The sequence below is a fragment of the Gallinula chloropus genome (genome assembly GCF_964237585.1).
Source record: "Gallinula chloropus genome assembly, chromosome: 2".
Taxonomy (NCBI): Eukaryota; Metazoa; Chordata; class Aves; order Gruiformes; family Rallidae; genus Gallinula; species Gallinula chloropus.
The window spans coordinates 90,559,474-90,585,868 of NC_140086.1; the positions used below are offsets into that span (position 1 = coordinate 90,559,474).

General features: G+C 45.9%; 1 protein-coding gene across 2 annotated transcripts in view; it reads right to left on the bottom strand.

Moving 5' to 3' along the window:
• The window catches only part of SLC22A23 (solute carrier family 22 member 23), a 113,216-nt gene extending 87,459 nt beyond the window's left edge, over window positions 1-25,757 (bottom strand). For both annotated transcript variants that reach the window (XM_084260039.1, XM_084260038.1), the window contains exons 1-3: window positions 25,108-25,757; window positions 7,956-8,059; window positions 2,780-2,934 (exon numbers count right to left, since the gene is read on the bottom strand). In XM_084260039.1, coding sequence (XP_084116165.1) covers window positions 2,780-2,934; window positions 7,956-8,059; window positions 25,108-25,638 — 790 coding nt within the window. In that variant the 5' untranslated portion in view covers window positions 25,639-25,757. The remainder of the gene's footprint in view (window positions 1-2,779; window positions 2,935-7,955; window positions 8,060-25,107) is intronic.
• Between the last annotated feature and the right edge of the window lie 638 nt (window positions 25,758-26,395).

A 26,395-nucleotide genomic window follows, 5' to 3' on the forward strand; every position in this document is an offset into this window, starting at 1 on the left:
ACCAATGGCCTGAAGCACCCAGGAAGAAAAAGCTGGAGTTCACCTTTCCTCTGCAGCAAGCACCATCCCTTGCACCAAGCCCATCTCTTCCTGCAGGTTCACTAGAAGTTTCACCTGAAACATCTTTTCCACTAAAACTACAGCAGCTGCAGGAAACATTTTCAGTTTAAGAAATCAACATTCAGAAGTGGTTTCTTTAGACAACTCCCACGCAGCTCCAGGCAAGGGGCTGTACTTGGAGACCATAAGAAGCTAGCTCACTACAACGCTGATGAAAGCACACAGAGAAGCACATGGGGCTCAAGTTAGGCTCAGTGCTTTTCCTCCACAGAAGATGAGTCTCATCCCTAGGCTCACTCTGCACCTTAGGGCAGACAGGTAGGAAAACAAGCGTTCAGCTATTAAGAGTGTGGTTTGAGTGGTGAGGGCAGCTCAACCTTGGCAGCTCTGTGTTTTAAAGACAGCACTTCGGTGCTCTTCCCACTCCCAGAGCACCCAGGACTCCTATTTACAATTTCCCTTAGGCAGGCCATAAATCCAAGCTCAACTAGCAAACTCAACACAGTGTAAAAGGATCCCTGTGGCAGGCTAATTGCCTTTCCAGGCTATGCAAGCCTAGACAGCTTGCTTCTGTACAACTTTGGCTAATGACTGTGTCTAGCAAATAATACTTTCCACTTTCTATTGTTCTGCTCAGGGCTACCAGAGCAGGAATTTCAGGGGCAAGAAACCTCATGGGGAAGTAATCAAGGCCATTTAGAGAAAGGGAAGAGGGGCTATGAAACACAAGATGACTCCACATCAATGGCATGCTACACAGATTGAAGCAGAAAGGGAAAGTCAGTAAATCTAAATCAAGAGGGAGCCTAACAGATTATGAGTACTACACCCAAAATGAACAATAAAACAAGCAAATCTTTCTCTTAAAACTTTAGGGATTAATCCTCTCTCATGACTCTACAACTAAGATGGCAACTTTTGTTGTTGTTTAAATGACAATATTCAATTCAGAATCATCCCATTTCCTCATCTTCACAAGCAGAAGGTCAAAAGATTTACCAGAGGTGCAGGTGCTGCATCTTTTGTATGTTCTCACACCCACAGAAGTGCAGTGATGTTCAGGTTGCAGTTAATTTCACAGAGATCTCTCCTAACACCTAGTAGCTCTATCCATGCATTGCCTATACAGACAGCTGCCCATTTGCAATTGCAATTGTTGTAGCAAGCACTTGAATTACAGGAGCAAATCACACTCAAATCCTTGCTCTGGCTCAAGCAGAGCATCAGCCTACCAGCATCTCCCATTTTCTGAATGAAAGCCTTGGCTGGCAAGCTATGGTCTCATCTAAGGTGACACATGCACTCTCTTGCCCTGATCCCAGCAGATCCATGATGAAACTTTTACTTAGATGGCATTTCCCAAGAAGTCTTTAGTTGCCAAAGCAACCAAACCAACCCACCCACCAAAAAAACCCCCAAAATAATGTACCAAAGAAACCCAGAACAAGAACAACTAATATACTGCACTGGGCTGTGAAAAATTCCAAGCATCCCAGTTTCCAGCTGAATGTCATTCTGGTAATGGCTGAAGCTACCTCCCAAAGAAGTTAAAACACTCTCCAGTAGAAGTGTGATGACTTCAGTGGTAGTTTTGGTGAAAAAGTCTCAGTAGAGATTACATGACCAAAGGCAAGAGAAGAAACCCACAAACATATCTTGGGTACCATTATCAGCCATAACAAAGAAATGCAATACAAAATAAGCTCTTGTATACTCTAGTTGTGCTTCTTTCTCCTTGGTGCACACTAAAACCAAGCCAAAATATTGCTTAACTTAACCCTATGAAACATTCCACACAGATTAAGGATATTGTTCTAAGTCCTGATGGGTCAGATACTATCTATAATTTGAAGTAAACAAAAAATTATGAGTATCTGTACAGCAACTTCCAGGGTATAGTTAGACAATACTCTTCCAGAGCTGTAACAGAAAAGGGGAAATACTGCATCTTCCTTGACTGGTGCAATATTGCCTGTTAATTACAAACAGCCAAGGAAGCACAAGCAGTCAGAGCTCTCTAGAGCATATTCAAGGGACACCGATTAGGCTGGTGGTATCACACACATACTCTTTGAAGGCAAGGCCTCAGAAAAGGGTTTTCAAATGTTTTGGCTACAAGTTTACCAGCCACTCCAGATATGAGTATGTAGACATTTCTTACAAGCCTTCTCCCAAGTTATCAGTTGTTCCTCCCTCCGCCTCCAATGAAACAGACAACCAAAAAAGAAAAAAAAATATTGCTAAAAGGACTTCAGGCTCTTCTCACATATTTTTGCTGTGCTTTACAACCCTTAGGCAGGGACACAGGATCTCTTGCTGCAAGCAACAGAAGAATTTCTGAAGAAGTGCCAGAATACATACCGCTAGAGAAAACAGAAGCGGGGAGTGTCCTACTGAGCTCAACGCTGCAAGGTGAAATCCACTCCCATTACCATATTATGGCCACAACACAGATGACTTCTAGGCTTAAATAACAACAACAAAACCCAAACCGCCTTATAACCCCTGAAACAAGCTCTCAAACAGCTTCACCGTCTGCTCCGCAGCAACCTAAAGAGACGGCTGCAAAATCTCTACCTCCTTACCAAAACTTCAGCTAAAGCTTTTTCAGTCCATACGATTCTGGTTTGATCTGTTTGGGTAAAAGTGGGAAGCCAGAGAACAGGAAACCACACACTCAATAAGATGACAACTGGCAGGGTGACGAAGGGATACTTACGCAGTGCATACAGGGAGAGGATTATTCCGGCCAGGCAAAACCCCTCAAAAAACCTGAGTGTGCTGAACATGGTCACGTTCACTGAGAGTGCCACAGACAGTCCAAATATCAAAATGAATATGACAGAGAAGAGCAGTACCGGCCGTCGACCAACCCTAGAAATAAAGAAGTAGGGAAAAACAATGTTAAAAGCCAGGATGGACATAATGCTAGACAGACGTAACTACCAATGGGGGAACAAGTCATGCAATCCGTTTCCAAACACTACTTTCCATTTTTAATGCTTGTTTCATTCTTCTCTTTCCTCCTCCCCTGCATATTAAAACCTAGATTCCTCCATCAGCTTTGCAGTGACAAGTTCATTTCCGATGGGACTAAGCAGGAACAGGACATGATGTATCACTGCTTGATTTAAACAGCATTTTCAAAACACCAAAGGTGAACAAGGGAACATCTAGGAACTACAATAAGGCCATAAGCAAATACCTTGGAGACTAAAAGCAACTTCTCAGTGCTTTCTGTAGCAGCACAGCAGAGTATATGGTGTTACATGGTATATTATTTCTCCATAGTGTACCACCCCACAGATTACTAGAGAGACCCCTTCTTCTAAACACATGCTTTTCAGCCTCATCTGAAAGAGGAGCAGGCTCAGAAAACTGCTTTTCTTGGCCTCACTGTGGGCAAATCTAACAAATACAAACCAAGCATTAACTGGGGCTTCACATCACCTCCCCAAGCCTTAGAGAACTGATAGTAATGCTTGCAAACTTGTAAGTCCCTCTACCTCACATCCCCACAGCGGCTGCTGAGATCCACAAAACCAGCCCAACTGGAGGAAGAAACCACTCCAAAAACAATTACTGGGAGTGTGGGTGTGAAGATTCGCAGTCCTCCTTTGCAGACAGGCTTTGCAGCTGCAACCTGCAGCCACCCGTGCTGGTGCAGCACGGACAAGGAAGAAGAGCTACGCTGCTGCTTAATGTGGGGGCACTCGCTGCAGAGTTTGGCTCTTATGTGAAAAGAATACGAGACTTTCACATCTCTTACTCATATCCTTACTGTTTATAATTCACCTTTCTCCCCCTCTTCCTGTGCAAGGAGAACGATATAAAGTGCCAGAGCACACGGCTATTTTTAAGCAAGTCTTGGATCATTATGTGGAGATTTCCAAAATTTTTCAACTTGTCAACTCCCACAAGTTTTCCAGTGGATCTGAGGATCCCTCTTAGTCAGCTCCATATGCCATTTCCACAAAGAATGTATGAACCTGCTTTTCGTAGGCAGCTTTCATGAGCCTTTCAAAGTAGTCCATCAGGGGCTAGGCAGTCATCAGGTTGAACATCAGTGCACTGAAATCTCACAACCTGAGGTCCCATTCCACACACCAAACTGTTCCTATTCAATTCTGTCAGGAGATTGTTACCAGCAGCTATAAAGTGTATTGTATACATGCATTCACAATTAAAACTTTGGATTTTGCTTTATTTAGAATGGAACAAGATCAACAACATCCAGGGTAAAAGGGCTGAAAGGGAGACAGCTATAATTTCTGACATTGCTTGTAACTGGAAGAGTGCACCTGCATGTGTGTCACTATTCATGCTTTACTGAAGTCACACCTAAGAAGGTGATGTCAAGGCTCCTTGCATACGGAGAGACTGACTATTTCAGCTGTCGCATCACCTCTGGGGTATCTCAAAGATTTAACCTGTTGGCATTAACCGTTCTGTGTTATCAAAACAGAAAGTACCAACGTGCAAACTGAAGACAGCCTTCAAACACACAAGCTCAGCCTGCCAGAAGATGAGCTGCTATTGAGCTCAGGGTGGAAACACAACGTCACTGCCTTGGTCATACACGATGCACTGGGAACATGCTGGACACCGGGGCGTTTACTGCTGGCTGTGCTTTAGATTTTGTATTTATGGAACACAAAGCACTTGGGCAGGCAGGGAAAATACCTCATACAAAACCTTGAATACCAAAGGAATAAAAACTATCAACCAACTATGAACTTTGTGTTATCAGCGATCAGCGCAGACTTTTGCAGCCCTATTTTCGTAACGGTCAAGCTGCAATTCATACTAATTAGTATTTGTGGAAGTACTTTGTAGATGAAAGGCATTATGTAAACACTCAGAATTAGGAACTTAATTCTCATCACAAGCCTGACCTGCCATTCCCTGATGTTGATTAAAAAAAGAACTCATGCTTAGTGTACATGAGTTCCCTTCTTCCCCTCCTCCCCCTCTCTTTATTAGAGATTATCCATCATTAGGACATAGAATTTATTCTAACATTATACAAGTTATGCAAATGAATGGTTGCTGCTAACGAAGAATCAGGAAATTCAAGATCTTCCCAGGCCTGTGAAAGCCAACTGAGGCCAGATAAGCCCTCCGGCAAGAGGCATGATCACACATGCAAAACCAGTCTGTCCTCACTGAGGCATACACCACGTTTCTCAAAAATCCGAACTCCAGGGTAGTTACCAGCCATGTATTTGGTGATCCTGCAGAGTTTTGACAGGAGTATAAAAGAGCCATTTATACATTGACAGAGTTATCCAACTAACACTACATGGAAATGCTTGTGAGAAATTAAAGCCATATACAATCTCTCCGGTAAAACAGCCCCAGGATGGCAGCTATCTGCTGCTACCCAAACTACTCCAGAGACATATATCTGTGCCACAAAAGCCTCAGCCTACAGTGTATGCTATTATCTAGATGAAATGCTAAATACTACCTGCACAGGTTAAATAACTAGGAATACAAGCAAGCCCAGGCTTTTGGAGAACCTGCAATCTGCACAGTGCAATATGCAGATGAAACAAAAAATACTCCAAATGTCAGAGTTATACCACGGGGGGGAAGTGAATGGGACAAGACCTGCTCTTCCCATGCTCCTGTGCATCTACCTTGCCACCCTTAGAAGATCGAGCTTTGCACTTGCTGCCGATCAAGTTGTTCTTCCCATGTTCTTCTTTGAAGCTGTTGGGACCTGAACTGGTACCAAGGCTCCACAAGGCACCAGAGCAGCTGCAAAGCAGGGGCTGTTCTGGGCAATGAGCAGCAGATACCTACTGTCTTGATGCTACATGGACACCAAACCTGCCTGCTCAAGAAGGAAGCCTTCTACAGACACCTCCACAGCCTCCATCCAGAGCAGGCAAACCTGCCAGCAACACTGCTGAACAAATAACCTATACAGGCATCACACACAGTCAGGCATCGCACAGCCGAGTGTGTTTACAGACCTTCACCCAACTGTTTTTCCACGTAGAGCTACCCAAGCATATACAGCTACTGTATTTTGAACATAGACCACTCTACTTAGGCATTGAGTGTATTTAAGGTCACTTGTTTTGCCATCTACACCTTTAAAAGGTTCTTCAAAAAGCAGAAAAGCAAAGCCCCAAACCCTAATGGTACCCAAGCATCTTCTAATTATCTAAACCAGACTGGGCACCCAAGTGAAACAAAAACAGATTTTGAAACTGTGTAACACTTTCATACATTACTCCTTTTACTTGCTCTACTCTTGTTTGGGACTGATCTCCTTTTTTGGTCACCCATGAAAGGTTAAGGGGCTCACCTGTCCACCCAGCCACCAAGTTATTCATTCTATTCTTTGCACCACAGCTGGAAAGCAGATTCTCTTTAAATTTTCTTAAACTTGCTAAAAAAAAAAAAACCACTACAAAACCCAAACCCAGACCTCCAAACAAAGCTAATTTTTCTGTCAGGGTAACAGTATGCTGCATTAGCTCAGATAAGCAGCTTGTAAAAGGGTTCAACAAGTGCATGTGGCAGCACAAAGTACACGCTGCAGACAGGGATGGAAGAGCAGGATCCTCCTTCTTTTGGTGGCAAAGAGCTATTAACAGCATTTCTCTTTTGAAGCTGGTGCCTTAGGCGACAAGTGTTTCACTTATTAAGACTTATTTGTCAATTATAGCAGCATTTCCCTAACTTGGGAATAAGTCTGCTTTCTCCACGCTGATTCCTTTTTAGGAAAACCAAGTAAGATCCCTCATTCATTTCCCCACTATATTTTCTATGTGGTGTTAGAGCCCTGTTTTACTTCGGTATTTTAATAAAATTCAACTGTATTTCATCATGCACATTCCCTACTTCACTGAAAAGTCATAATTCCTCTCTTACCTAAAACCTTTTAGTGACTATTCAAGAATTAAGATGCAATTTTGCTCTGAATGCTTGAGCCAGGCTACTGCACAGCTGTGGGGCCTTTTCTCTCTCAACCGATGGGTGAGTTGCAGAGGCTTTGTAGGATTTCCCTAACAGACAAGTCTTCATCCTTCCTTACTCATTTTAATCAACATCAAAAGAGTTAACTTGGGGCTGTTTAAAGCACCAACACTGGCAACTGTACTGGAAGGCACTGTAATGATTGGGCCAGCATCCCAGAGCTATTGTTTCAGACTGCTGCAAGTTCCCATTGAAATGACTTGAGTCATACCTTTAATTCCTGTTGTCGTTGTCCCCCCCCTTTTGCAATGCAAGATCTTTTAAATAAAAGCCAAACACTCAGAATAACTGGGATATCCAATAATGTTTTTACTACTGTAATTTAAGGAATTGCACTCCATGCTTTTAAATTTAATACCGTAATATTAGCAGCGCAGAAGTCAGCTATTCCTTAGCACTACATCAAAATGTTTGCTTAACAAGAACTTTAAAAATAGAACAATTGAAAGGTTTGCAAAAAACAATCTTTCCCCCCTCCTGCCCCCAAAAAAGACACTGCGTAAGCACAAGGTTGACACGACACCAGTCTTGCGTTCAGACAAATCAATGCTGCTTCCAGTTTCTTTTGGTCCCACCTTTTGGTTAAAAGAAAAACCTAAACCAGGGGCTGCATTTACGTAATTAGAAAATACTTGGTTCTGTACTAGGGCTACAGCTGTAATAAATCACGCCAAAAGGAAATAAACCTAGTCAACTATCAAATTGCTTATTTTCATGTTATTTACCTTGATATAAAATACTCAGTTCAAGCAATTAACACAGCTTTAAACCATTTATTCATCATGCATCTTTAAGAAATTTGAAAAATCATTATGCAAAGGTTCTTCATTAATATAAAGTAGAAGAAAATAAAACCAATGCTTAATATTTTTGTTGCTATTTAGAGCATTAAAAGCACTTACCAGTCCGCTATACATCCTGTTATCAAGTGGCCAAAGATTAATCCAACCAGCAAGGAGAATTTAGCAATGTGGACTTTCCAGGCAGAATCACAAACAAGATCCCACTGGAAGAAAAAAACCCACAAAACAGATAAACTGAAATAAATTACTTTTTCAGATGTGTTTAAACATGCATACACTGGTGTAGAGCTTCTTCCAAATTTCAGTCCTAGTATGAGTGCACAGAAACAGCAGAAGAAAGCTTTCTGCCTCAAGGCAAACCCCAGACCCCAAGAAGCAAATTAAAGACTTGATCACTACAGTAAGTTTTAATCAGCCCCTTGTTTATAAGATGGCAACATCCAACTCAAAGTCTCCCCCCTCTCCAGGCCCCGTGAGTACTGATGTAACGGAGCATCCTGCAGTAGTGGCGCCCAAGACCTACTAACAGAGCCCTGCAAATAAAGCTCAACCATTTAAGAGCAAATTCTGTGTTTGAGCTCCCCAGTGCTGCTTGGAAACACGGGACAAGCAGCTGCTCTGCCACAGTCCCCTATGGCCACCAGCTCCAGGCTCCCCCACACACAGCACCAAGGCAGTTCTGCTTTCAGAAAAGCATCCCAATTCCCCAGGTAGTAGACTGAATGAAGACTGACTAATGTCACAGCTCATCAGGACAAGTCCTGGCACGGAGCCGAATGTGGCAGCCAGAGATCCCGATGCAGCTGCATGACTCCTTGGGTCAGCAGCTCTCGCAGCAACATTTCACAGCTCAGAAATCAGACAGGGGTTGAACCTCCACACTAAAACTATCCCTGACGCCAAAATTGCCCTTTCTGTCCAAAGGAAGAGAAGATGGACCATTTCAGGCATCCCAGCATTGGGGCACTGCCTCATTCCCATGGGAAAGATGGGAACAGCAAGGTTTCAGGTGAGGCTTCTCTAAACTCCAAGGCATCTTCCTCTGAGGCATCAGATTGAGCCTCTGCAGAGCCAGGCTGCAATCCTGGCTTTAACCCAACACCCTTGGTGCTCTCAGACACATAATAACCACTCTTACATGTAAGGTGTGGGTAGTACTATTATACTCTTGAATAAATGTAGGAAGATGCATTTGCTCACAGTTTGTGCAGTGTTCAACTGTTGATGGGAGTGGAAGCCATGCACATTCCATGACAAATAAGCACTGCTAACTTTGGAGAGTCAGATACTCCAAAATGAAAACTTTGCAGAACAAATGGCTGCTCGTGTGTATTGTAATAGTAGCAGTCCTCCTGACACCAGTAACTCAAGTTTCAGGGGCAAATATGCAAAGTAAGAAAGTATGGAATTTATTTTTAAGTGTCAGATGCAACTTTGAAAGAAACACTTCCTTCAAAAGAGTTCAATTAGGTACAGCACAGATTTAAGTATCCCCATGACATACAGCCCTCCCACAAATAAGGCTAGCTCTAGTGCAGCCCTCTGGTGCATGGCAGTTGTCATCCTCCCTACAACACAGCACCTCACCAAGAAGCATAGCACTTCCGTGGCAGAAAGAAACATACCAGCTTTCTGCAAACATTCAGTCTCAGGCTTTTTGTTAAATGTATTTTTGAGCTCCTCACTGTACTGACTTGTAGAAGTTGGGACATACGTGTCTGATCCTGCAAGCTATAGATTAAAGGCACCAAGGAGCCAGAAACGAGTAGTATGGCTGAGTATTTTCCCCACCAAATAGCTATGAATTATTTGCAGCAAACAGCTCAGCAAGGCAGTGAGAATTGCTCTCTGCAGATGTTGACGCCTTAGAAGTATTTAGCAAACGGGGAAACGCAGTCCCCAATATTTGCAATTACAGAACCAATCTCCAGTTAGCAGAGAAAACATCTGCCCAGACAAGCTACAAACAAAGCAAAATTCAAGAGGTATATCTGAGCTCCAGGCAGGCTCTCAAATGCTCCAGGTTTATTTTCACAATCCAGGAGGTGTATATGCTGCTGAGAAATAAGAAATCAGTTTTTAATAACTTAATTTTACTCTACAAACAAAATTGTCATATTTATATAAGAACAATTTTTGAAAGGCAATCTCTGCAAGCTGTTAATTTTTAATTTTATTGCTGTCTGAGGAACAACAATGTCATCCAAGTGCAAAAAGAAAAAGCAGGTAATGCCAGTGCCTGTTCACTCTCACAGCTCACTGTTGCTAGTCAAAGAGAGCCAGCCCTTTCACAAGCTCCAGGCAGCAGTGGTTCAGCTTGTGCAGTACCAGATTACACATAGGTAAAGGTTCACGGTTGGAAGAGCCAGAAAAAAAAAAGTCATGAAGGGCTGTTGTGAAATTTCAGGCCAAAACAACAGATGTCAAACCACTCTGGCACACTGGCACACAGAGCAAGCATCTTAAAGCAGAAGTAAATCTATCAGCTGGTCCTTCAGTGGTGCCTGAACGCACCCAACTCCCTTTGGTAACTTACCTGGGAGTCATCATTTGCCTGTTTTTAAGGCTATTGCCAAACTCCCTGGCTGCTTTGAAAATAAAAACATTTATTTCCTTACAAACCCTGCATCCAGCCCTTTCTTGCCCTCAGCAGCACTCGCTCTGCAGTCCAGTGTAAATCAGAGCTGATCCTCTGCATCCACAAAGATGGCGTAACATGGATGCTGCCAGATGCAGGCAGCCCCTGACCATCCCCAAACCTCTCCAAAACCTCAGAATTTGTAAAACGGGAAATCGTGAAATATTTCAGCAGCTGATGTAGCACAAACTTTCAGAGAACCTGCTGCAACCCCAAATTACTTGCTCAGTACTAAGAGCAGAAGCCCCATCCCTCGAAGTGTCCAAGGCCAGGCTGGATGGGGCTTTGGGCAACCTGGTCTACTGGAGGGTGTCCTCGCCCATGGGAGGGGGTTGGAACTAGATGGGCTTTGAGGTCCCTTCCAACCCCAACTGTTCTGTGACTCATACTGCGGTTTGTCCTCGGGCAGCTGCCGCAAACTGGTGAGAGAGGCCACTGTGAAGCATTTATCCAAAATAAATTTGGGAGGACAGTGGTGGGCACCACCAGGGTATTTGACTGGCATAGGGGCAGAAGAATAAGGAGAGGACACAAAAGAAAAACAGATGCTGCAGTCAAAAGCAAACTCAGGTAAAGATGAGATTAGTAGGACAAAATACGTGCTTAATTGCTAGCGTATTGTTCTCACCCATCTGAACAGAGCAGCAGAGTGAACCAGTAAAGCTTCATCACGCCCCAAGTGTGACATTTCACTAGAGATCTGCACTCCCCTGTCCCTTCCCCATGGAAAAGCCAAAGGCTTGCAGTCTCAGGCCTGAAGAGCTGAGGGCATTCGACACGCAATCGCAAAGCCCAGCTGTAAGTTCCCGTTGTAAGTGGTGGGAATTTCACCCCACAAACACAGCACCCAGATTCGCTCTGCAAAGGTGTGACAGGTTTCCATGCCCCTGCAGAAAAAAACCCCACTGGGCTGGACAGGGTTGATGATGGTTCAAGTGGTATTCCCAAATAAATCTGCCCTGGGAGACTGTTTTGGCTGGAGACGAGACAGTAATTCTCTACTGCCTCTTGCAAAATGGTAGGTTCATCTGTCAAAAGCAGGGAGACCATGAAATCCTGTAACCCCTCTGGCTGAATGCCCCCGGCATCCCACCTGGGAGTTATCAGCACCCAGCCTGAAGGAAAGGTACTGCCACGTTTTACAGTGCTCCCCAGGATTTCTCTTTGAGCGCCTGCATTTTGTCTGGCTTTCTGTCCTCCATCCATCCTCCTACAGCAAGAGGTCTGATAAAGTGACTTGCTAAACTAACAGGACTCTATTGTTAGGCTGAAACAAAATAACTGTATACAAAATATGCTGAAGGGAACAGCCCCTAACAAAAATGTGCTTTTTTTTTGTAGCAGAGTACAGCAACGTAGAGAACTTGCTACCTATGCAGATGTACAATATATTGCAAGTGGGATTTTTTTTTTCCCCCTTTCATGTTGTGACAGCGTTTTTATGACAAAGCTTAAGGAGTCACACCTTCAGGATCCTAATGTTTAATTGATATCTGTGAGTCACAGCCCGAGCTGTGAGTCACCCTGCTTCGCATCAAGATGGAGGACTGCTTGAGTCGCAAGATGCTTGGCAAGAATTCTGGCAAAAGGTAACACACCCAAGGAGTAACCACACTGTAACTCCATTGCAGGGGGTGAAAATCTGGACAGGGCTCATAGGGTGAGTCAGTATTTGCGCTGAAGTTACAGAAGTTGCAAATGTAAAGTTTGCTGCCTGTTTTTCATACACATACAAGCTGTCTCAGCTAAGGGCTCCTACCTCGAAAGCACTTCCCCTCCAGAGGTCATAACACCGTCTATGGCATCGAAGCACACTGAATACCCACTGCAAAAAGGTCATAATAACATGGCTACCAAGGATTTGGTTAGTTCTACCCTCACACTGCATGGAAAAGTGCAAATAAGACCCTTCTATCCTAAAATGAGCAGAGACAGGAGGAGAGATGATCTGATCCAGTGCTTGCCCAGAGCCTGGCACAAAGAGCCCATGAGAGTGGAGCTGGACACGCACACCCTCTCTCTGCACTGTGGACTGTCAGTCCGTTTCCAACGCCCAAATGGCTGCTGAAAGAAAGCAGACCCTTCCCCAAACAGTCTGAGGGAGGCTCATAGCTCTGCTCTGACCGCTGTCCACATTGGTTTCAGCACAAGGAGGCCAGAGGGTCACCAGCACTGCAGCCTTTGAAGGCCTTAAGCCAGGCATGAAGTTGCACCCTTAGTCCACCCTTGCCCAGCCAGGCAGCACCTGGCAGCTGTGCTGGCCTCTGTAGGCTCCATCCCAAGGCACATAATGTACCCTGTGTACTGTAAGCAGCCTCTCGACCCCTAGAGAAAAGGTCCCACTTCAGAAGCCCCAGTCTCTACACATCACATAGACTGTATGTTACTGTGTCAGACCCAAATGCCTCCTAGGGAAAAGCCACAAGCTTGCCTGTAGGTTAGATGGTGATTTTAAAGACAAGTAAATGAAAATAAAAAGCTCTAATTTGTCACGAAGGTCCGTGTGTGTTGGGTCTCATCTTTCTTTGTTCTTCTTTTGCCTGTTTCTTTTTATAGCCAAACCCTGTCAATTTTCCCTGCACAGCGCTAGAATCCATCTTCTATATAAATACCTCATCTAGTGAGAGCTTAAATTTATGATGCCTTCAGATCCTCTCAGAGTATTTTTCTAAAAAAAGTGAACCACAAAGTTGTTTTTAAAAGGAATAAAAGTTGGGTTTTTTTCATATTATATATATATATATAACAAAAAACAAAGCAGTCTCCAGGTACTTACTCCTGAAGGAAAAGCTCCAGGCCAGCAGAGCAAGCACTACCAAAAAACCCTCACCAAAACCCACCTGATAGAAAAGCCAAAAAACCAGGCAGTCAGTACTTCCACGGTAATACAGCTACCACTGATGAGGCCTTTTCCCAGTACTAAACTATCCAAGTAGCACTCAGTTTCTGCCACTGGGGACCTCTGCACTGAGATTTCCCTCCAGGCTGGTACAGGACAACCCTTCTCTCCTCCCCTTCTCAAGCCCCAGCCAAAGATGACCCTCTGGCTGTATTTTTATTATTCAAGAAAGCATGAAAGTTCCAGAAAATGGCATGATGAAATAAAGAATATGTTTCTACAGAAAACAACTGTGCAATTAACCACTCTAAAGAGGTTGCAGGACAAGCGTCCCAGAGAGATGTGCCAGCCCAGCTAGAGCATGTGAAGTCAGGGTGGTTTTACTGCCTCAGGACCATGCCCCTCAGGTGTCCCCCATATCTCCCTCTCAGCCATAGCAATAACAGGAGACTTAAATAGCTTAACCTTCAAGGTTCAGGGTAGGGATGCCTCTCCTTTGAAATCACAGCTGGGCAAAGCACTCCCTGATCCATATTTTAAGTGTCAATAAAGTGTTCTTGAGAACACCTGGCATTGTTTTGACCACCAGTACAACCTGTTGGGTGGAAGTATTCAGAAGGTCACATTTCAAAATGAGGACATTATGACAACTAGAAAACAAACCAAACAATTCTAGAAGTATTAAGGAAGGTGTAAAATGGAAAAGTTGTTCTTCCTTTGACCAGCCACATTCAAAACCAAACATCTCCCTGACTACATCTTTCCCTTGCAAAAGCCTGAGGTTTTTATCAGACACAACTGCACTTCCCCAGAAAACAGAGGAGTCATTAAAAAACCCCAACAAAAACAAACACCCAACCACAAGCAAACCAACAAATCAGCTATTGAGAGGTTTCATTGTTTGTTTTCTTTGAACAGCCACTCAAAGAAGCCTACACCACCTACACTGGAATGCTTCAACCCACCACCCAGTCAACACCTGACTTAAGCTACTGCCTCTCTGTATGATGCCAGACCTCCAAGCACTGGGGACATCTAACTTTCTTCAGCTTTATCATAAGTGGATGCTTTTGCTGCAAATCTTCAGCCAGTGCCCGTGTGCTTAGGACCTCTTCAAGATAAACTCTTCTAATAAACAAGTTTCTACTTAGCATGTACACGATGGTATTTTGAGAAGTTTATAGCCATGCAAGATTGCAAGAACTTTTCTTCAGGTAGCAAAATAGATATTGTTGGCATCAGAGCACCACCTTTTACTCAACATCTGCCTCTCTCCCTTTCTCAACAAATCCAGATCCCTATTCCATACACTGGAGCTTGCTAACTCAACAGATGTGAGGGTTTGTTTTGTTCAGCTCCTTGTCCAATTAATTTTCTTACAGCGGGAACAGCATTTTCTGCACTTTTCATTCTTGGAAACCAGCAAACTGTTTCTGACCATGGCAGACAGCTGGCAGGGAAAGCTGCAGCCCAGGAAAATCACTCACAAACAGTGAGCACAAGGTCACATACACAGAAATTGTCAGGGTGCTTTGACTACAGACATGCCTGACCACCTGGGCAATGCACCATTTGGAAAATAAAGCAAAGAAACTAGTTTTTAACTACTGCCACAAAGCCAAAGGTTTTGGGGACGTAGGAAGAGAGGAGACTGGGGAGAGAGAAAGAGGAGAGGGCACGTGAGCCAGAGGACACGTGCTTAGCAGTCTTCCAAGAAAGATATAATTAGACTGTGCAGTGTTGTATGAAAGCAGTTTCACGTACCTATGAAAACAGCTTCCATCCCCACAAAACAGTACAGGACCACACAACTGTGGGCTTCACAAATTTCCCTAATGGTTCCTGAAGTTTAACATAGTTGATGCTGCTGAAATACATCTTTCAAAACTACATTTTCAGGTACACATGACTTAGCTGTGAAATTTCCACATTAATTTTTGAAGCGTATTGGGGTTTTTTTTCAGCCTTAAAAACAGAGCACAGAGGCTGCCACTCATCACCACATGCAAACCGATACGTAAGCCCAGCACTTCCTCCTGGTTGGCAAACTTCAACTCTGTTGTGAAGATGGGAAACTAAGGCGGAGGTTGTGCCAAGCTGCTTGCCATCAGAGAGGCAGATACACACTTGCCTCCTACGCTAATTACCTCAGGGTAACTCATCTGTCCCCACTACGCCCTATGTGGGGATGCCATCCTGCTCGCATGGGGTACATGCGTGGCCCCGTTCCCACTGCCAGCAGCAGTCAGGCGGTGCTGCGAGCAGATGCGTTACTGCAGCATCTCCTGCTTGTGCCCAGTGAAGCGGCGCCAGGCTGCTGGCCCTGTGTCACACCTCAGATGTTCGCTCACGGCTCTCCTGCAGAAGCCATCTCCCCAGCATGGTGAGATGGTTCTCAAGCAACACTGCAAGCACAAAACAAACTCAAAGCTTTAAGGGTGCAAGAGAAAAGGAATCAACCTCATTTCAGAGCCAGTAAAATAAACTGGAAAAGATTCTAAATTGAATGCTCTGCACTAAATTACTCCTGTTTGCTAATGTCTATGCCATTAGCAAAAACAACCCTCCGAGCTATCCACCAAACACATCAGCAGAGTCCCAAGATAATCAGATGCCACCTGAAACATGGCAAAACTAGGAAAAGTTTAATCTACCCTTCAACTTCACACTTTAATCAGGAGCAATTAGCTCTTCTGTTCTCAACCTGGCTCTCATCACAGATCTGTTTCTTTTCCCCACTGGGAGAGGGAAGAAGGAAGTTTGCTAAGTAAACAATCATCACTAATACGCTAACAATTAAAATACGATTTGTTAATCGTATGACAGTCTTGTGAACACTCAACGCGATTAAATCAATTTTAGTAGCAGCCATGTACCACCCACTGCTCCACCACTACTTCTTTCATTTTCAGTAGCAGCAATTCCCTTCACTCAGAGACATTTTGATCTTCTCCAGCCTTCACCCTCCCCAGATTAGTCAACTAACTTGTTTCTCAGCTGATGGGATCTACTTCGCTGCTACCAACTCCATAATGTCATCTAACATCAAAGAGTCGGGAGATATAAAGCCTTGCTCACAGCTTTCACCAACACCGCATTCATAACTTCCCAGAGAGCAGGATATTTCCATCTCTTTTACATCCCAGCGCTGTAATTATCTTTTCTACATGCATTCTGAGATCATTAGGAGCCACTGTCACAAATCTGGCTAACTTTAAACATATTCTTTGCTTTAAGACCCATTGCAGTTTGTCTCCCTCCAACTGTACTGAACAGCCAGGAGCAACATTGCCTGTCACACACAGGGAGCAAAGGGTGTGAGTGCCATCCCTCTGCTTGCAGCTGATGACAGCCTTTATCCTGATCAAGGTACACGCCGCTCGGACTGGCTTTGTGACCAAACTAAATAGAAAAGTAAACTAGTTTTCAAATTGTTTTTTAGAACAGGTCTAGGCACTGTAAATAGAAGCCATATGGATGAAAAAAGCCCCAACGTTTTGGTTAAATATTAACATTTCCTATCATCTGATTATCAAAACCAAGTTAATGCTTTGAGAACTGGTATTTTTCAGGCTGCCAAAACCATGAGTGCATAAAACATACCTGCATGTAGGCAGCCTTGAGGGGGCTAACAGGGCAAAACCTAATCTATGCAGGAAGAGCATAATAGGAAGAATTGGGCCTTTTTGAGCATTGGGGCGAGAGGGGATTGAAAGTGTCAAGCATGGCATAAAAACTTGGAAATGGAGGAGATGACGAGGAAGCCATTGCTCATGAGAAATGCTTACTCAAAGTCACTGTAGATGAAAAGATCAGACACCTTAATTTTGACAGGCAATTATTTCTGCTGTGACCCTGCCCTCTCATCATTTGAGGACTACAGCTATTATAATTCAGGCAGGAAGAAAAAAAGGGGGGGAGGAAGAGGGTCTGGTATTAATTCAAACTTAAATAAACATTATGGTGAAGAAGAAAGAAAAATACGCCACTTGTTTTACAAATCAAAGAAAGAAACTGGTCTGTCAAGCTTGTATTGTTCAGCAGACAATGTTTTACACAGCCCTGGGAAACAGTGCAAGGGAAAAGGTCTTAAAAGCTTAATTTACATTCCCTATCCATAATGATATTTGTTGCAACATTGTATACACGCCCGTGGACTTCGGTCTAGAGGCCAGGAGGAGACCAAGCTGCTCCAGAGCACTGCAAAGTAACAGGGAGATGGTACTTGAGCCAAAATTAATTCCTCCACAACTGCCTGGAGCTGAAAACCTTTTCCAGGGAACCGGGCCACCCTGCTCTGAAAACAGCTTGCAAGGGGAACTATAAATCACATGCTACTGGATGAGGCGAACATACCGCTCCCCTGCATCGCAAAAGGAGCATCCCTGATTCTCCAGTCTTTGCTGTCTTGCAGATCTAAATAAAGGTCCCAGAAATGAGTACCAGGAGATACTCACTTTAGCCTTGTTTTCTTGTGTTTCAGTAGGACAACTAACATTTGGGGCTCTCCCAAATTAAAAGACAAAAGAAAATGCTTAACAAAGTCCTGGTAGTAAAGAGTAAAGAAAAAGAACAAGACAGATCTTCTCCATCTTCTCCAGAGAAGCGAGTCCCACCCAGACCACTGTCCCCATGGCACACCTGCCCTTGCCCCATCAGTTTGCAGGGCAGGCAGAAGTTCCCAGGAAGCTGCACCGAACGCTGGCACGCTCCGCAGCCAGCCGCCGATCCATCTCCCGCCACGTGGGAACAGGCGCAGACCTACTGCATGGTCCCAGCAGGTATGACGTGGCCTGGATAGGGGGGAGCGACTCAACATGTGCATTAATCATTGCTGCCTGCCAGGTTTTATGGGCTGGTGGCACGGCAGGCCGCCCAGCACCCGCGCTGGGTGTGGGCCAGCACGGCTCCAGTATGGCGCTGCGCGGTTTCCAGACACCAACACTGGTTTTGCCTGGATACCTCTGCAACACGCCCAGATGACACATTCTAGAAGAGCCTTGAACCTCCATCCTCCCTCCTTCAGGTCCCTTCCTTCCCTGTTGACTCCAAAAGGGAATTCAGAGTGCACACAAGGTCACCTGCTGTCAAAAGCGAACTGGAAAAAAAAAAAAAAGAGTATAAAAATAAATCACATTATGAGAGCTAAGCACACGCTTCAGAACTGAGGAGACCCAAGCCCAAAAGAAATCACTCTGAAGGCAGAAGCAGCACCAAAATGAGGGAGAACAAGTGTCCCAAGCAAGGATGCCAGATAGCACAGAGGGGAAACAGAGGCAGAAACAAACAGGCTGAGAGGGAAAACAAAAGACAAGGTACACAAAAGCACCAGAGCCCTTTCAGCATTTTCTAAATATAGCAGCTCTCCAGAATTCATTTGGAAAGCTTTCATTTACGATTTTGTGGTGTTAGGACAGCCCAAACTTTTTAAGTTAAGGAAAGCCACAAGTCTTGTGCTATTCCAGATGTTATTTAATTAAAAGTGAACACCTTCATGCTCAGCTGGCCCATAACCCTCACCTCAAGGTTACCATCAGAACTGGCTCCAAATTAGATGCCTTCCTAAGAGCCAGTTCCTCCTCTTTGCCAAATGCTTTAAGAAAAACATGAGGTCATCTTTTATAATCACACTCTTGTAGTTGGAGTGGGAAAGAGGTAAAACTGTTGGGACCACTTTAGAAATTTGGTTTTAGACTGCCTGAAATGCCGGTAAATATACACCACAGCTGGCAGCTCCTGCCACATCCATGGGCAGGGTCTGTATATTTAAACGAAGACTGTGATACCGGATATATTAGGGAGTGGAAAGAAAACCAAACAAAACCTCAACCTTTTCAAACATCACGTCCATCCAGAAAAAAAACCCCAAAACAAACAAAACACAGTTGTGACATGCACACAGAAAATGAGGAATACAAAAGGCTTATCAGCAAGTTTTGGAAAGCTAAAAAAAAAAAAGACATGAAGATATTCTAATACGGAACTACCTTCCTGAAGGATTACTGATAGCCCTACCAGCACTACAAACTATTTTTGGCAGGTTTAAATCAGATTCCTGTGTCTAAGATGCTTTATCTGAAGGGCGATAATAAACATTAACTCTATGTACCTTATCTCTAGTGAAAAAAAGAAATCCCTACCAGATGGAAAACCTAAGACTACCTGAGCTCTGATGTCAGTCTTAAACCACTCTGTTTTCTAAACTGGCTACTTAAACATTTTCTGGGCCACACATAACAGCCCCCCCTCTTCCACAATAAATAAAACCAGTATCTAGGCTCACAAGTATTTGTAGGCTGGTAGTATCACCATATTTGGTTATCTCAGAGATCAACATCAGGTAATTTGCTGTTTGCAGGCAGAGGACTGTTCTGCAGCATCAGGAAATTGCAGCACTGCTCCCGAAACAGCCATCCCTTTCCTTCACTCAGCCAGAAACTCACCCTGGTCTTTTGGTACTCTGATAACCAGGAGAGTACCTCACCACACTGAACGTCTCCAGGCAGGACCCAGAGCAGCTGCAGCAGAACAGGCCTTCAACACCCCTTGTTCCCTCTTTAACAAGCAGGTTTCTCAAGCCTGGGAGCGCTCAGACCGGTAACCACTAACTCTTTATCAGCTAACTTGCAGAGGGAAGGGGGAAAAAAAAGTTTGGGATCTCTCCCATAGCTGAGGAAGCCATAAAAAAAAACCCCACCAAACCCAAAACCAACCAAAAAAAATAATAGTTTACTCTGGTCTGCCAGTATTTCTGTATACCTCTGACCAGAAGACATGTTGACTCCTTCAGCACCCACAGGAAGCAGAGAGAGTAATTTCAAAGCCTCGTCCGAAAGGAATTTAGAACAGTCTTTCTGTCCATTGCAAGCGTCTGCCTTGCAGGTCCCTACACACCCCTTCAATCTGCACCAGGACAGCCAGGGCACGGGTGCTACAGCAGCTTCAGCCTTGCTACTTCTGACCCAACTGCCGCACTAGGGACACTAACCCTTAGCCGTTCATTGACCTGGGACGAAGTAGAAGCCAGTCAGCCAGGAACCAAAACGGGGCAGGGTGGGGGAAGGGGTGCGCGAGCGTGTGCACGCGCGGAGCTGTGTGAAGCATCAGCACTTCTCAATTCTCACTGCAGAGACCAGCCAACTGGAGGCTATGTGGGGGGAAAAAAGTGACAGACCTCCTCCCATTTGTGCCTCGAAAGGACGGCACAGCTCTTAATTCCAAAGGATCACACTGACACGTTCCTTCCTAAATTAACAACTGTAGTCCAAGAGTCAAATAGAAATACACACCTAATCCCTACGCCACAAGAAATATCACCCTACCAGAAGTGCCAAATTCATCATCACCATTGTTATCACAGAGAGATGGGTGTTTTACCATTTCTGGCTACTCACAGTTTCCTGCAATATTCCTGTGAGACCGCACCAAAGTCTAGGGGACATGCAGCCACACAGAGCCATTTCACTTCATTAACACAGCAGAACAAGATATAATAATTTTTTAAAATGTATTTTAAAAGAAACTTTTCTACAACGTTAGCAGCTAAATCAGTTGAAGACCTGTCCAAAAAAGTGCCAGAACTACCATAAAAGTAAGGGAAAGAAAGACTGGTAAGGGCACAGACATCCCCCCATTCCAGGGACAAAGAAAATCACATTCCCAGCCTGAACTGATCCAAGTTTGCACCAAGATAGCACTGCCCCTGGACCATTTGGTGTTCCTGAATTGAGCTCTGCTTTTTGGAGGGGACAATATGCTAGAGGCTCATCCAAAATTGCCACGAGAACCATCGAACCAGTGGCAAATAGGTAAGATGATGACATGTTACTTGGGAAAGAGATGACTCAATCCAAATCAAGCGGAAAGCTGAGAGCCAAGAGAATAACACTGCAGCAAAACAAGGCATCTAGAGCAGAACAGCAGCCACAACAGGAATTCCCTTGCGACTAGACATGAAATATTATTACTTAATTGCTCTGGGTGATTAAAACGCAGCTTTCAACTAACCACTTCCCTCCGTGCCACCCTTAAGAGGCAGAATGATCTAGAACGCTGTGGGTGCACGCAGAGGGGTGGGACACCATCGACCGCTGCAATTTATTTGAGCCTCAGTCCTTGTCTACCATCAGCCTTCAGTGTCCACTAGACAGATGAGCATTCAGACCAACAGACAACACCACCACGCCAGGCAACTGAACACAGCAGACCAGTTAACGGGAGGGAAAAGTGACAGCCATTGATCCTGAATCTAAGAGCTTCTGTGAAAACCCTGCCCCAGGACTGGGGCAGCTGGCTTCACAGAAGGTTGGAAGATACAAGGGCTAAAGAAGTTAACGGGAGAGTTAGAAAGGTCACAGCCCTACTTCCTGCCAGGCTTCACTGCTACGTACACTTAGTTATTGCTACACTGTTTATTGTGATAATGACAACAATTTACCTGAAGCATCACTTTACAGACAGGCAAAATGAGACCTCAGGTTTCCCTGTGGCAAAAGGTGAGTATTTCCTCAGCATCCTTCCTTGGGACAGCAATGAGACACACAGACCACTTTAAAGACAGATTTGGTTTTTCACTACCATTTTGCCTAAAAGGCTAGTTCAGGGTACGGGTCTCTCCAAGAAGACACGTGCACTCTGTTTATCACAGTCCGATAATGGTGATGCTGTGATAAAGACCAGATTGAAATCCTCAGAGAAGCATTTAGCAGTGAAAAAAAGGCTCACGAGTGGTTTGTTCTAAAGGAAGAAGATATTTATGTACAAACCAAGCTAAAGTCCAAGATTTATGTACCAAGTCAGGACATTAGCTCAGAGGGGTGATTTAATATGGCCACTGGAATCCCCACGGTTAAATTATGCATCTGACCTCTTCGCTATATGTATTTCAACAGCATTAAATAATCAGCAGTATGTCCTTTATTACCATTTCCAGTTCTAATGACTGGCAGCACTATGAAAAGCACCATTTCCAGTGACTCAGTTGAGGAGGTCGGGACAATGGCAGCACCCAACATGGCAACACCACTCTTCAGGGAAGGTGCAAGGCCACCCCTGGCTCCAGCAAAGACTTAAAGAGCAGCAGGGCTAAGCAAAGCATGAAGCGGGGATGGAAACAGCAGGATCTCCACTCTATCCATCCCAGGCACCACAACGAGCTGGGAGAAAATAGGTACTGGGGAAGGGAGAGCTGCAAGAGCCAGAACATAGAGACATCATCTGGTGAAGGGTACCGTGAGGAGAGAGGCCATGGGGAGAGTGGAGCTTAACGCAGTTTAAGGACAGCTGTCTGCTCCCAAGGAACAGGGGTCAGCAACGTCTCATGTGGGCGCCCATCAACAAAATGCTGAGCAGGAAATAGGCTCCGTGCTAAACAACCGCAACTGTTTTTGCCATTTCTGAAGACAAAGCAGTGATGGAGCACCCAGCAGTGATTATAGCCTGGCCTGAAGATGAGAACAAGGGGATTTACCGGCCAAACAGAAGTGCATTTTTTATTAATATACTTTTGGCTCTCTTTATGATATTTCAATATAACCCCTGGCTACTACACAGATGAGCGTATATTAGACTAAGATTTAATAAAACTCTATTTAGAAATATGAGAACACTGCATAATACATTACAGAAACAAATGTATTTTTGAGGGGAGTTAAGGGAGATCTGAACATCCAGTCTTCTGAAGTCACCCAGGGCAGCTCTCTCTCACAAAGGACAGTGGGATGCACGTAAGAGGAGTCAGCAGTTATGAGAATCACTCCCACAGTGTCAGAGCTCCTGGGGGTTTATAAGAAAGGAAGTGCAAATTAAGCTGCACTGATGGTCTGCCTGGGTTTTTCCTCTATTTCTTCATTAGAATAAAACCAGACGGCACACCCACCCAGAAAACCCCCAAAACAAAACCCAAGCACAAACTGAGGAGGAATCCTGACCCCGAGAAAAACAACCTAATTATAATTACATGGGATTACAAATCAAAGCAAAAGAGCTGCCAAGTTTTTGGAAGCGAGCATATAACAAAAATAAAAACTCCACACTGGAAAAAACCCTGTAGTCTCAAAAGATGATTATTATTCTTTCTAATAGAAAACAAGACAGCAGGGACCACAGATGTTTATTTATCCCTTAAAATTGATCTGCCCTTTACCGCAGGTTCTTCCAAAGAACACTTTAATTATTTTTAAAGAAGCATGCAAGATAGCAAACTGACTCTCCCTCGACCTTTTGTGGCCAACTTGACAACGACCTTCAAAAGATTCAAACATTTTAAACGTGGGTTGTTTGGTTGTTTTTTTTTTTTTTTTACATTTTATACTGGAAAGGAAGTATTTCAATATTTTATTTTTGCTTAAGCATCATCATTAAACCCTAAAATATATGAAGGGCTTAAAGTCTGGTTATAAACAGGAGAAAAATCTGACTGTCTTAAATGTCAAATTTCGTTATGCACTTCTACACCACAAACCATCCAAGTCCACTGTGTGCCTGTGTTTTTCTCATGGAAAGAGCATAGCTGGGTTACATTTATATATTGGGTTTTATCCCCTCTGGGCTCAAGGTTTTGAGGGATTCGCTTTACCTGCTCTTTCCCCCCTGTTGTACACACTTTCAAGGGGCACAAAGAGAAACTGAAAAAGACTTTCAGTGAGTAATACAGACATGTGCCAGCTGACCAAAGCACCATCACACCAGTCATCTGATTATCGCTGCTTGTCTTTCTCCCAACTAGATAAGCACAATTAATCCCAAACGCTGCTCCCAGGCAGGAAGTAATTTTTGCTGATTTTAGGGAGTGGGGGGGAGAAGCAGAGGGTGGGAGCGTCTTGAGATTGAGGGAACTACTTTCCTGGTTTAACAGTTTTCCTTTTACATTTCCCATGGTGTGTGTTAATACCAACGAGGCCCACACTGCCACTGGCAGGGCTTCTGCTGGGCTGGTACCATAACCAAGCCAAAGCTTTCAGGTGAAGAGGCGAGGAGGCGGGGTGGGTTTTTTTGCGTGCGCTGCTCAGCAAACACGAACGGAGCGCGGAACGCGGCGCAGCCCCTCCTCATGAGAAATATTCCACCCTAGCCATCACCTTGGGAAACACCAGACAGAGCAGCACACGCGCTTTCTGCTTCTGGAGCACGACTCGCGCCAGACGTTTCTTCTTTTACCGCTCTACTGAAACGTTTGTCAAAGGGGATAAGTGCAAAGCAAGATGCTTTCAGCAGAACTTGGTCTCATTTCACTCCCAACAGCAACCACCTCCACCAGCTTCCTCAAAGATCAACCTGGTTCTTGGTTTGGAGGACCGCTTTGGCACACTTGTGCCAAGATGAGCGGTATCACAACCCTAAGCCTTCTCCAAAACCCTTTCGCCTCCCTAACCGGTCCGCCTTTCCCACAGAAAGCCGGTCTGCCTTGCCTGCACCCCGAGACTTGCAGGACAGATACCAAATTGCCACCGAGGATCCCCTTTCAGGACGTAACTTTACAGCTCAGTGCCGCAACCAGCGCCCACGTACACACCCGCAGGACCGGCACCCGGCGTGACACCTCGGGAGAGAAACGATTACGGGGATGCGGGAACTCCTCCCGGTGGGAGGGTAACCCACGGGGCGCCCGACCGACCCGGCAGCGACGGGAACAGGCAGACCCGCATCGCGTCAGCTGCTCCCCTTGCCTTGGGAAGAGCGGGTGCCCAGGGGGGCCGGAGTAGGGCCAAGGGGGGGTCGGCGAGGGCTGGCCGGGGGGGAGGGGGGAGCGGGGCGAGGGAAGCCGCCTTTCTCACCTTGCTCACGACGTTCTGGACGAGGCCGGCTCTGATGCGGTAGTGCCACTCGTGACAGTCGCACTCGCTGGCGTTGCCCCCCGCGGGGGTGGGCAGCCCAGGCGGGGGGAAGATGCTGCCGTTGCCGCTGCGGTTGGCGTGGCCCGGCGCCAGGGACGCGCTCCAGTTGCCCTGCCCGTCCGCCTCCCGACACCAGAAGTCGGGCTGGTCCAAGAGGAAGGAGTCCGAGAACTTGCTGAAGCCGATGAAGAGGGCCGGGACCCAGGTGAGCAGCACCAGGGTCCGCTGGTACCCGCCGCCCAGCCCCCCGAGGAAGGGCAGCACCGAGCCGTCGTAGTCGAGGAGCAGCGGGCTGCAGGCGGCGGCGGGCGGCGGCACCGGCACCGCCTGGATCTCGGCCCCGGCGGCGTTGGCGGGGGGTGGCCCTGGGGGGGCGGCGGCTCCCCCCCCCGCGGCTCCCGGCACCGAGCCGTTCTCCTCCGGCAGCGGCCGGCCCCCGCCGCCCGCCTCACGGCGCCGGTCTATCGCCATCCAGCCACCCGGGAGGGCTCACATAGGGGGGGGGGCTGGGGCAGCCCCGGCTCCCTCGCGAGTGTTTCTTTCTTTCCTTCCTTCCTTCCTTCCTTCCCTCTCCTCCGCGCACACACACACACACACACCTTGCAACGTAATGTATTGCACACACGCTCCCAGCCGGACCCGGCAGGAGACGGATGGGGAGGGAAGGAGAGGAGGAAGGAGAGGGGCGAAGAAAGGGGGAGGCACCGAGAGAGCCCCCTCGCTCGCTCCTTTCCTCACCCGCACCCTGCGGCCACGAACCGCTGCAGCTGCCGGCGGTGCCCCCCCTCCCCTCGCCTGTGCGTCAAGCTGCACTCATCCCAGCTCTCCCTTCCCCCTCCGAGAGGCACCGCCGAAAATAAAAGGAAGGATCCAGCCGGATCCGAGCGTGCAATGGACTAAAGGAGAGGGAGGGAGAAGAGGGGAGGGGGGAACGAAAGGATGGAGGGTGGGGGGGAAACCCACAAAAACCCACCAACACCACCCCCCTCCCCGCGAACCAAACCCAGCAACAACAAACCAAGCAAAACCGGTGCAGCGAGGCTCTCTACGAACACGCCTCCTCTCCCGGTTTTGGTGAAAAGGAGGAGGAGGGAGGAGAGAGAAGGCAAAGGGAGGAGGAGAAGAAGAAAATAACAGCTCCCGACGCGGTTTCCCCGCTTCCCGCACGGCTAAGGATCTCCTCCCGGCCGCGGCAGCAGCGGCGGCGGCAACCCCAAGCACTCCCCCG